The sequence below is a fragment of the Danio aesculapii genome, chromosome 20 (assembly GCF_903798145.1).
Source record: "Danio aesculapii chromosome 20, fDanAes4.1, whole genome shotgun sequence".
Lineage (NCBI taxonomy): Eukaryota > Metazoa > Chordata > Actinopteri > Cypriniformes > Danionidae > Danio > Danio aesculapii.
This window is the reverse complement of record NC_079454.1, coordinates 26,600,792-26,613,504: the sequence shown is the minus strand read 5'-3', so window position 1 is coordinate 26,613,504 and position 12,713 is coordinate 26,600,792. Positions and strand designations below refer to the sequence as shown.

Here is a 12,713-nt window from a genome sequence, read left to right as displayed (position 1 = left end):
TAGATTCAGTGTGTGTGCTGTTTTTTAGGGTGAATGATCTCCTTTTGTAACTAATTTGCAGAACATCCACATTCATCTGTCCCTTTTATCGGGTTTATTTGTTCTGTCAACACTTACTAAAGCAGTTTTCACAAATAATTTCAAAGAAATGTTGAAATAAACATTAATTGTTAGTGAGCTGAAATATAATTTTCTTGTGAAAGCACAAATTGAATCCTAATCTTCATAAATGTTGTACACAAGATTAAAGATCTGTAATAGTGTACTCTTAAAACATCTGAAGCTGTAAAAACTGAACATCGTGTATTGAGCTATAAGGTTACCATCTGTGTAGATTATAAGAGGAAAAGAGCACAACAAAAGTGTCTTATTACTCCTCCACTAAACCTATTAACCCTCTATTCATACAGAAACAAAGACCCTTTATAAAGACCCAAATGCATGGTACATTTCATGGTACATTGCACATATTTGTATTGTATTTCAGTAATATGGTGTATTTGTAGTATTATTTTCTATAAAACTGTGCTTCTAGGTGTCCAACTAAAATATTTTAGCATAGTCATGGTTGCACAGATGTTTTTACAGTAACTGCTGTCTGCAAGCATGCATATGGCTTATCTTTTCTGTCTTCAACTGGTGATTATTTATGACTCGTTCCCAGGAAAGAGTCTTGTGGTATGTAGCAGTTCATGCAGAGGTTGAATTGGGGGGTCGGTTTACATTGGAAACTTTAGCACGAATTACACGCATTCATTACATAATGTTGTTACATAACGCCTCCCAAACTGCTCATTTGTCTTCGTGCTAGTTTCTGAGGCCCATTGCAACTTTCCCTCTTTGCACTTTTTCCACACACACCCTATCTAATCTAACTTAAATAAGCTGGTTCACTTCAGAACAGCCTGCTGCCAATACAACCATGATTTTATACTCTGTATACGACTGCTTGGATTTTAAATGGTACTTGTTTTTGATTTGTGTTCTGCTGCTGCTTATAGATTTAATCAGGAATAAAAACCCAGCAAATTTTCCACCAGGACCCTGGCCTCTACCCATCTTAGGAAATGTCTTTACTGATGTTAACTTTAAAACTGTGGATCAGGTGAGCACTCTTGAATATATTATGACCTCGTTTTATACAGGCTATGATTTTGCCATATGTTTAATATTAATAAATAAGCGTGTGTCATATAAATGAATAACAGTATTATTATTGTTGTATTAATATCAATACTGAAGAAAAAACTAACTTCCGAAGTAACTTGAACAGTATTTCCTTAATGGTCGTTTGTTTTTACCTTCACAGTCAATTAATGGATTGCACAGGCCATGTTTGTAAAAAAAACTTTCGGAGAAATAGCAAGGAATAAACTGTCTACAGAAATAAAACGTCAGTCTATAAAGTTAGTCTAGCACAAATAACACAAAAACTCACTTTATAGTCGCTGAAGCTGCAAAATGAATCTCTTGACATCCTTTCAGCACCTTTTTGTTTTACGAAGAGGGCGTTTTTGGGAGTGTGTGGTGACTCATCAAAACGCGTCTGATTGGTTACCGCGTTCCTAAACTCAACAAAATTGTGTGTGATTGGCTACCAGACTAAACTGCCACAAACAAATCCAGATTTATTATTTAATTTACACCTTCATTCTTTTATTTCACTTTAATTGTGATTGCTGTGGTAGTTTAGTTTAATGCTGGAACAGTTTTGGTCTGCCTAAATCGAATTTGTTTGTATTTCAATTCTGACCCTAATGTGTGGTACTTGTTTAATGATTTATTTATTCATTACTGTTTCCCTCCAGCTGATTGATAAGTATGGAAACATCTTCAGTGTCAGAATTGGCAGTGATAAAATAGTGTATGTGTCTGGGTTTAAAATGGTGAAGGATGTTTTGATCACTCAAGGGGAAAACTTCACTGACCGCCCTGTTTCACCATTATTTGACACACTTTATAAGGGCAGAGGTAAGTGTAGTAGATACACTACATGAAATCAGATCACTACTAACAAGGTGTCCAGTGTTTATGTTCTTCACCCAGGGTTAACAATAAATTTTATGCTGATGTTTCACACTTTATACACCTGAACCCTGAGTTAATAACCTCATTTGCAAATTTTGTTTGTGACTGATTGGACAAAATCAGCATTCAACTTGTTTAGAGAAAACTCTAGAATTGCACATCCATTACATACATTATACATTTAACAGCAAGAAAGAAATGCTCCTCTTAAGTCCGTCTGATGTTTTAAAATCAATACTTAACATTTTCAGTGACTGTTTAACAAAGTGATTATGAGGTATGCGATTGATGGGTGATTGCAAAGCATAGCTATCTTTCCTAAAATTTTAACATCACATAGTTTCACACTTAACCCCAATATGGATCAACAGTGCTAATTGTTCTCATATCTTCAGGTAAAAACAGTTCTAACATTTCTGATGAACTCTGTCTGTATCATTCTTTTAAACTGGCTTTTAAGGCAGGGTAAAAATGAAGATAAGAATCTCCACTACTTAGGCTACAGTAGTTCTAAACACAATTTCCCTCCATTGTTTTTGATACCGACCCCTGGCTGAGCAAGGCCTGTCCTTCAACAATGGCTATTCATGGAGAAAGCATCAGCAGTTTTCCATGAGTCACCTGAAAAACTTTGGAGAGGGGAGGAAGACTCTAGAAGAAAATAATCAACGAGAGTGCTACTTCCTGTGTGAAACCTTCAAAGAGGAGCAGGGTGAGTGCAAAATATGTACAATCTTTAAAATATTTTCTTCAGGCTTCCACTGACAGTCTACAAATGAAAGAATATTGACAGCCCTTTCCATAATATACAATGCAGTGCAGAAAGCAGCACAAATTAGTTCGCAAACAAGCTAAGCCAATAATAATCATGCCTGTATAATCAACTAATAAAACAGGCACAAGAGCCGTATGGGTATTGAATAATGTTGCAAATACAAGTAAACGGACTACTGCAAACCTTTAGTTTACTACTACCTACCTTTAGTAAATACTTTTTAAGGGCAAAACAAGGGTTTGTGCTGGCAATATTTCCACAATTATTTGACAGATTATGTTCTGTAATATTCAGTAAATATTTATAATTCTGTCGTTCCTTTACATTGTCACACAGGCCGCCCTTTTGACCCTTTGGTCAAAATCAATAATGCAGTGGCCAACATTATCGGCTTCCTGGTGTTCGGCCATCGATATGAGTATAGTGATGTTAATTTCCAGAAACGTCTACAAATGAGTGCGGAGTCAGTGTTTCTTACGGGATCTGTGTGGAACCAGGTAGAGTATATTTAATATACAGCCTATCTATATTCATTTATTGTAAATCTGTTCATAGCCAATACAACCTGTATATAATGTTCATAGTACATCCATCTGTAAATATTACCATAGTTTTTCTATAACTGCACTTTATAACTTATACCTGTATCCTGCACTTGCTGCTATTGCACTGGTGGTTAGACCGAAACATTTCGTTGCCTTGTACTTGTACATGTGTAATGACAATAAAGTTGAATCTAATCTAAATCTAATCTAATCTAAAAACAGATCACATTTTTGAAAATGTAATCATTTAAAGGTAAGATATATACATTTTGTGAACTGCTAGGGTCATTGCAAAACAACAAGAAACATATTTTCAAGACATTTTTACACCTCTTTGTAAACTTTACTCACCCTTTCTTAAGAACATTTATGCTTATGATTTTAGTGTGTTAGTATTTTATGTCGGGTTTTGAGCTAGTTAATAGCTAACTAGTTTAGATTACACTGTAAATAACAATTAGTTGACTTTACTTAAAAAGAGAGTAAACCTGTTGCTATTAAAATGATTAGTTGATTATACTTAAATAGTGAGTACACTTGTTGCCTTGCAATTAAGTAAATGAACTATGTGCATAATTATAAAAAAAGTTAAACATTAAGTCATCTTAGTTCCATATAAACTTGTTGCTTTAAGGCAATGACTAACTATATTTTTAAAGTAAAGCAGCTAATCATATTTTGCAGTGTACTTATTTAAAAGAAACTCATCGATTGTCAATATTGATGCTTGTTTGACGCATTGTCTGTCTCTGCAAATTTTGGCAAATCTTCAGTTGTAGTCTTTCACTTCTACAAGTGAATCTGAATGGATTTTCTCTATTCAATGGCTCAGTCACACCTGCTTAAAACCCTCTGGCTCAACCTGCTTCAGTAGCCACACCCCCATGCTCCATCCTATTGATTGATCTAGAAAGAGATTGGCAGATTTGAGTAAACCTCTCTCAGTGTGCATACTCTTATGGATGGCATCCTTATCATAGTCAATGAACAATAATTAATCTTTCACACATTATTCATATATAAATATATATAAATATATATATATATATATATATATATATATATATATATATATATATATATATATATATATATATATATATATATATATATATATATATATATCTTACAAGATAAGAAGTACAAAACATCGACACTTGAAATACAGTATCATAATTTTTAACAATGCTGTCTTGTTTGTTTGTCTTTTCAGCTGTATGATGCTTTCCGGGTATAATGAAGTGGGTGCCAGGACCTCATCAGACAATCATTTCCAACTATCAGAAGTTAGCAAACTTTCTGGAAGAGAAGATTGAGCAACACAAACCAGACTGGGACATCAGCAATCCTAGAGATTATATTGATGCCTACCTAACCGAAGCAGAGAAGGTAAAACGTGGTAAAAATCACCCTGCATCAAAAATAGGGGATGTATCTACAGGCATGTACTTGAATTAACTTCATAACTGCTGCATATTTATGTTCCTCTGCATCATCAGAAGAAGAATGACACAGAGGCAGGGTTTACTGTTGGCAGTCTGGTGTGGTCCATGGTGGATCTGTTTGAGGGAGGAACTGAAACAACAACCAACACACTCCGATGGGCTCTGCTTTTCCTCATCAAGTACCCTGACATTCAAAGTATGACGTTTAAAGCATAAGATTTTGGACTCTGACATTCAAATAATCAAATTATGTTCTTCACCCAATCTGGAAACTGTCAAAACAGATTTACTTCTGAAAGTGCAGTTTAAGTATTACAACAAAATCTTTCTTTAAACAGAAAAGGTGCAAGCAGAGATTGATGAGGTGATTGGGTCCCGTCTTCCTTCTATGTCTGATAAAGCAAACATGCACTACATGAATGCTTTCATTCATGAGGTCCTCAGGAGAGCAAACCTTGTGCCTCTTAATATGGCTAGAGTTGCAAAAAAAGACACAACTCTGGGGGGCTACTTCATAGCAAAGGTAGATCAAAGATTCTCTGAATGCGTGTATATACATAATTTGTATGTTGTATATAAATTATTGTAAATGTGTAAATATCTTCATCATATTATTTTTATGAATTATTTACAATTATAATATTTATATTGTGCAATAAATTCATTTACTAATTAGGAAAATACATATTTTATTAATATAAATTTAGTTTCTAAACCTAACTCACACACATATTTGCCATGTGTGTTTATGTATATTTCATTATTTCAATAATATTTAGGATCATATATAATTATATAATCATGAATATTTTATTCAATACATTAATTTTTTTAATAATAATTTTTAGGGGTTTTCACCTTTATTGGGATAGGACTGTGGAGATTTTACAGACAAGAAAGTGTGGGGAGCAGAGATAGGAGAAGGATCTGCAAGCCGGGAATCAAACTCAGGTCGCCGTGAGCACCTTGGTGCTATGTGTCAATCTTTTGGTGTCAACGCACTAACCACTAGGCTTTTGGCGTCAACTTCAATACATATTGAAGAATAAAATAATTCATTCATTCATTCGTTTTCTTTTTGACATAGTCCCTTTATTAAATAGGGGTCGTCACAGCGAAATGAACCGCCAACTTGTACAGGATATGTTTTACGCCGCGGATGCCCTTCCAGCTGCAACCCAAACTGGGAAACACCCATACATACTCTTTCACACACATACACTATGAACAATTTAGCTTATTCAATTCACCAATAGCTCATGTCTTTGGACTGTGGGGGAAACCGGAGCACCTGTTGGAAACCGACGCGAACACAGGGAGAACATGAAAACTCCGCAAAGGAACGCCAACTGACCCAGCAGGGGCTCGAACCAGCAAACTTCTTGCTGCAAGGTGATCATGCTACCCCTTGCGCCACTGTGACGCCTGATAAAATTATCTTATGAAAAGTTTTAATTACTGAACATTCTTTCAAACGCAATCAAGATGATTGTATAAAAGATTTTTAAAATCCATAAATAATTACTAATATTAAATCTTTTTTTAATGTAATTAAAATTGTATTAATTACCTTTTATTTACAGAAAATACCTCTTACACATATCTACAGCATGTATGTTTACGTATGCATATTTATAAATATTCTATTAGTTCATTTTAATATAAATTTGTTACATGGAACTTTTTGTATAGATTTATTATATATAGTTTACAGTGCTTAGCATAATTGAGTACATCCAATTTAGAAAAGGAATATTTGTATCCATTTCTCAGTGAATATAGGCAATGTATTTTGGTGCATTTCAACAAAACAGATTTATTAAACAGATATATTTATTAAAATAATATTTTAGTCACCAAACATATTTAGAAATTTAAAAGTAATACAATTAGTCGGTGCCAGTGGTCTAGTGGTTAGTGTGTCGACACATGTACTCCAGTGCTCACGGCGACTTGAGTTCAATTCCACCTTGTGGTCCTATGCTGATCCTTCCCTTCTCTCTGCTTTCCTGTCAATACTCTCTACTGTCCTATCTAATAAAGGTGAAAAAAAAGTAATACAATTAAATTCAAACAAAATATTGCAAAATAATTAATAATTACAACCTACTAAATTTCAACTTCATTTTTTCTTTTTTTTGCTTCTTTTGATTTTTCTTCTTTTAAAAATTAGTATTTAATATTTTTCTATAACATAAATTTGGGTGTACTAGTTTTTGGACTTTTACCTAAAAGTGGACTTTTATTTGGGCTTTTTTATTAACTTTTATTTAAGTTATTTTGTTTTATAAGCTCCAGATTTGGCTAATGTATATGCACAAATATAATATTGTATAGATTCCTATTAAAATATGAATTTAAAAAATAGATTTGTGAGGACTGTAGATTATGTTTATATTATGTATAGATTTATTACTTACATTTGAATTGATATTTTTCTAAAACACATCTTAGTTATTGAATTCATTGTATTATTAGTTATTAACCTAAATGATGCATTTCTTCATTGAACAAAGGGAACTGTCATGATCACAAACCTGACTTCAGTGCTGTATGACAAACACGAATGGGAAACACCAGACGCCTTTAACCCCAAACACTTTCTAGACTCGGAGGGCCACTTTTGCAGAAGAAATGCCTTTTTTGCCTTCTCAGCAGGTACAGTTGATCTATTTATCTGCTTAATTCTGATATATCTGAACTATTCACATGCAATGATGTAAGGTTACCACATTACTGCAACAAATTGAATTCAGTCAAGTCTTTCTAAAGCATTTACTCAACTGTTCCAACAACAGGCAAAAGGCAGTGTCCAGGAGAGTATCTGGCTCACTTGGAGCTGTTCATCTTCCTCACCATCCTCCTGCAGACCTTCAGCTTCAGCCCTCCTGACGGTGAAGAGCCCAGTCTGGACAGTCAAGTGGGCTTTACTCAGGCGCCACTGCCATACAAGATCTGCGCTCATCCCAGATGAACAACTGACCATCGACTCTGCGACTGGAAAGAATATCACCCACATTTGCGTTTTTCTTATGGATCCAATCTGAGATTTTGACAATGTAGACGTGATGTTGCAGTTTTACTGTCACACATGACAAAAATGTATATAATTAGTATTGTCATCATTCAAAAAGCTGTAATTGGTCATTCCATGGGGCTCTTCCATGGACTGTTATAAAGACTGTTGTGTGTGTTTTATTTTATACATTTTTGAGCCAAATCCCAAAACCGTCCTATGGTGTGACTGTCTCAAGCATAGTCCAAATTAAAAAAATAGCCCAAAAATAAATTACAGCTCTTGTAAATGAAAATCATAAAAATCATTAATAAATAAACCAGGCCTAATTTTACAAGTGGCTATTTTAGTTCAAGGCAGTCATTTTTTCATTCATATATTTTTAAAATCATAGGAATTTGATACATTTTGTGACTGAAAACCATGTCCAGACAATTTATGCTAATTTGAAATCAGCAATTCCACAGAAAACGTCCACACAAAAAAAGATCACGTGACTGAAACCCCCTGTGAATCATGTGACGTGCACCTGTAAGTATTTGTCTCTGAATTTTTTTTTTTACATGGGCAACACGTTGGTTCGGTGGTTAGCACTGTTGCCTCACAGTAAGAAGGTTGCTGGTTCGAGTCCCGGCTGGGTCAGTTGGCATTTCTGTGTGGAGTTTGCATGTTCTCGAGTTTCTGCATGTTCACGTGGGTTTTCTCCGGGTGCTCCAGTTTCTCCTACAGTCCAAAGACATGTGGTGTGTAGGGTAACTGAGTGATCTAAATTGCCTGTAGTGTATGAGTGTGTATGGATGTTTCCCAGTACTGGGTTGCAGCTAGAAGGGCATCCGCTGTGTAAAACAAATGCTGGATAAGTTGGCAGTTCATTCCGTTGGGGTGACCCCTGATGAATAAAGGGACTAAGCTGAAGGAAAATGAATATTTGACATATATTTAAAGTTTTTCCTAATTTTTGTTATGCTATGCCATAGATTGTTTCACAGTACAATTCATTTAAAACTAAACTGTGAAAGAACTGATAAAGATAGTGACCTCTTTTTTCTCAATCATGAGACTTTAACTACATAGAACAATTCTTTCTTCAAAAATGGTGTCTTGCCAAAAAAACAAATGTTAAAAAAGCCTATTTGTCAATATGCATGGAAACGTACAAACTCTTGAAAAGTATAAAGAATGTTTACAGAGATTTCTGTTTTCGTTTTGCTGTGAAGTCCCAACATTTCCCAACATAGATTATGATCTGTATAAACACAAGAAATGTGTTCTGGCCTTTAACAATTACCTCAGTCTCTCAGTCTACACATGGAAAAGATTAGTTCTGTCTAAAAGGCCACATACATGTACAGTATGCACCTATTAAGCTTATTTTGTGGTATTAATTTCCCTCCTACAATAAATAATGTATGCTATTTCAACAAAATAAAATAAAATTGGACACCTTGACCGTTTATATTTTTTCACCCCCTGGCTCTTAATGACTATACCACTAACTGTACTCTCTCTCTCTCAAAAAAAACAAACATTACTAATGCTTAGCTTCTTAGACTTTACACACCTGAAACTTGTCTATAGCACTTATTCACTGCTGCTCTTATAGCTGTGTAAATTGCTTCCTTGTCCTCATTTGTAAGTCGCTTTGGGTAAAAGCGTCTGCTAAATGAAGTTTAGTTATAGACGAATTTCGAGAGGATCACGTGCTTATGATTGCTAGCGGCTGGATCCGCATTATCCAGTTCTCAATGCTCCAATCAGATAACTCCTAAGCTACTATAAATACCCTGGGTTACACACCACCGCTATCTTCGAAGAATCCCCCCATCCACCCCTACTCCTCCTTCTTCCTAGATGGGTGACACGGTGGCCTAGTGCTTAGCACTGTTGCCTCACAGCAAGAATGTCTCTGGTTCTAGGCTTTACCAAACCAGCAGGCATTTCTGTGCGGAGTTTGCATTTTCTCCCCGTGCTCACGTGGGTTTCCCCCGGGTTCCCCGGTTTCCTCCCACCGTCCAAAAAACATGCAACATAAGTTAATTGACCAATCCAAACCGGCACTATAGACATGCTCCTAGTAAATGGTTATCTCTCAAGAGCAATCACTGGCTGTTCATTGGTTATTACAGCGGGGGAGTTCTCGAGATCTACCTGAGCTCAAACTCCCCTCTCGCCTTGCAACGGGAGGGAGCCCCGGGCTCGAGGATCTTATGAGCTCAGGGCTCTCTCCCGGGACAGCATGCCACACAAGCTCATAATTAATCATCAGCTCAGTGTGAACTCTTGAAATGACTAAATGTAAATGTAATGGGATAATTCATCCAAAAATGAAAATTTACTCAAACTCTTGTATTATAAAACCTTTATTTTGATCCTTTTTTTCTGTTGAACACAAAGAAAGCTGAAAACCTGTAACTATTAGCTTCCAGAGTAGGAAAAAGTACTACAGAAGTCAATGGTTATAGGCTTCCATCTTTCCTCAAAATCTCTTCCTTTGTGTTCAACAGAAAAAAACTCATAAGATGAATAAAACAAATGCATGTCAAATACAACAGAAATACAACAAAGCCCATGTAAAAATAATAATAAGACGGAAGCAACACTGAAATAAAATGTTTAAAGACGTGATTTTAAAAGTCCCTAGAGAATTTGCTTTCTTGATGTCTGCTGGGAGAGTATTTTACAGCTTTAGAGCATAAAAGATGAATGCAACCCTAGAGTGAAGTGTCTTGGAGACAACAAAAAGAGCACTGTGAGAAGAACGCCGATTTCGACATGTTGTGTAAGGCATTGAAAGGTCAGCCCAATTCTAGCTGCCAAATTTGCTAGTTCCAGGGCTCCAGACATTTTCTCCAGCCTTGGCCACAGACAGAATTTTAGCAGACACAATTTTGTATAGTATGTGGATTCGTGTAAACTGTTAATACTTGTTTTTTAGAAAGGGCTGATAACATCTAAAAATCTCCATAAAATTGTCATTAAGCGCAATTGTTTGCTTGAAAATAATTTCATCTGCTGTGATTGAAAATTATGATTATATATTAAATTATGCCTTCTTAAACATAGGTGTATGTGTGTGTGAGTGTGTGCATGTACTGCACTGTAAAATGACTAAAACTGAATTTTTTAAGTTATGCAGTTTAACTCGTTTTTTTTGTCAGTTTGATTGATGTAAGTTGACATGACTATAAAAGTTTTATTAATTCAACTAACAATGACATTTAGGCAGCAATATTTTTCACAGTGTGTATGTATATTTAAATATATAGTGCATCTTTTAAAATTAAAATAAACTTATTTTAAAAAATCACAGATGATCATTTGTCTCTGTATTTGTTTGTCAGCATATTGACAAAATATTGAGACATTTTAAAGTCTTAAATTATATTTGAACCACTTTAACAATTGGACCTGAACAACTAATAGAACCATTTATTTATTTATTGTGTGAAAGACATTTAAATGCAGCATCAAGTATTCTGAGAAAAGCAAAACACTACATATTCACCAATATACAGTACAGATAGCTTACTTTTAAAATAAAAGCTCTTAAATTTAATAATCTAGCACTGGATGAATGTGTGCGGTGCGAGGACCCGATTATTAGCACAAAGTCAAAAGTCAACCTCGGTTAAAAACAAACCTGAAAGGATAAACTCCAATAGTCCACTGGACTACTCGTCTCACTTGTGCTACAGAGAATAACTCTGAGAAGAACTTTTACTCACGTACCCAGGTGGTAGATAGATGAAGATATTTCATAACTCAGAGTACAGCCACTGCGCCGAATGTGAGGGGAGTGTCAGGCTGAACAGATGGATAAGGACAGCCTGTTCAACAAATTCTGCTAAGCTCACGTGTCCTGTCTTCATTCACATGCAGTCATGGCGTATACTGCAATCCTCGAGATTCTTGATGTGAAGGGAATATTGCTGTTCATTGCGGCTTTCCTCTTGGTGGCAGATTACCTGAAGAACAGAAACCCACCGAAATACCCACCAAGCCCTCTCTCTGTTCCTCTGCTAGGAAACATCTTCAACGTTGACTCCAAAGAGCCTCATTTATATCTGACAAAGGTGAGCAGATGATATTGCTACTCCTGAATTGATAGCACAGAAAAATACTCATTGAAATAGAGCATCAAAGTACTTTGTTTAATGGACTACGACCTTCATCAAGAGATTATTTGATAGTGGGAATCACATGTAGGATAATATTCTTCAGATTTATTTATAACTATGTATATTTTATAACATTTAACGTCTTCAAGCCACATTTTTTGCTAACTAAAACACATTTTTTGACCGAATGGTTTGCATTAGTTTCAGTCACATGCCTCAATATTCTGAAACATTGTTTTCCTTACAGCTCGGACATGCCTACAACAATATTTTCAGTCTGCGATTAGGAAGAGACAAAACAGTCTTCATCACTGGTTATAAAATGGTGAAGGAAGCCCTGGTGACTCAAGCTGAAAACTTTGTGGATCGGCCCAACAGTCCAGTCCTAGCACGTGTCTATTCCGGAAATGGTAGGTCAACTGGTAATGACCCATTTTTTAGTGTGAAAAAAAAAGAGAAATGCTCACACATCACAGTTGTGTCAGACTGAACAACAATCTAGACCAGGGATGGGCAAACTGGATCCTGGAGGGCCGGTGTCCTGCATAGTTTTGCACCAACCCTAATCAAACACACCTGCTTGTAGCTTTCAAGTGATCTTGAAGACATTAATTAGGGTGTTCAGGTGTGTTTGATTAGGGTTGGAGCAAAACTCTGCAGGGACACCGGCCCTCGAGGATCCAGTTTGCCCATGCCTGATCTAGACGCACCAAACAAAGACATATAAGAAAAGTCACAAGGACTTTGTTGTCATCCATCTGTGATACTTTGACTATCCTAAGTTCT

The 12,713-nt window shown here is 35.7% G+C and overlaps 2 protein-coding genes across 2 annotated transcripts in view; both read left to right on the top strand.

Annotated features, from left to right (window-relative positions):
* The first annotated feature begins 800 nt into the window (after window positions 1-800).
* On the top strand, window positions 801-9,258 carry LOC130247534 (cytochrome P450 2J2). Its single transcript, XM_056480812.1, is given in 10 exon segments — window positions 801-1,105; window positions 1,809-1,971; window positions 2,591-2,740; window positions 3,140-3,300; window positions 4,562-4,577; window positions 4,580-4,737; window positions 4,848-4,989; window positions 5,132-5,316; window positions 7,310-7,451; window positions 7,592-9,258. Coding segments are annotated over 10 exon segments (1,476 nt in total). The 5' UTR covers window positions 801-922; the 3' UTR covers window positions 7,768-9,258.
* Window positions 9,259-11,511: 2,253 nt separating this feature from the next.
* LOC130247530 (cytochrome P450 2J5) overlaps window positions 11,512-12,713 on the top strand; it is a 7,897-nt gene continuing 6,695 nt past the window's right edge. Inside the window, exons 1-2 of the mRNA XM_056480809.1 lie at window positions 11,512-11,882; window positions 12,175-12,337. Of these exons, the coding sequence (XP_056336784.1) occupies window positions 11,691-11,882; window positions 12,175-12,337 (355 nt within the window). The 5' untranslated portion in view covers window positions 11,512-11,690. The remainder of the gene's footprint in view (window positions 11,883-12,174; window positions 12,338-12,713) is intronic.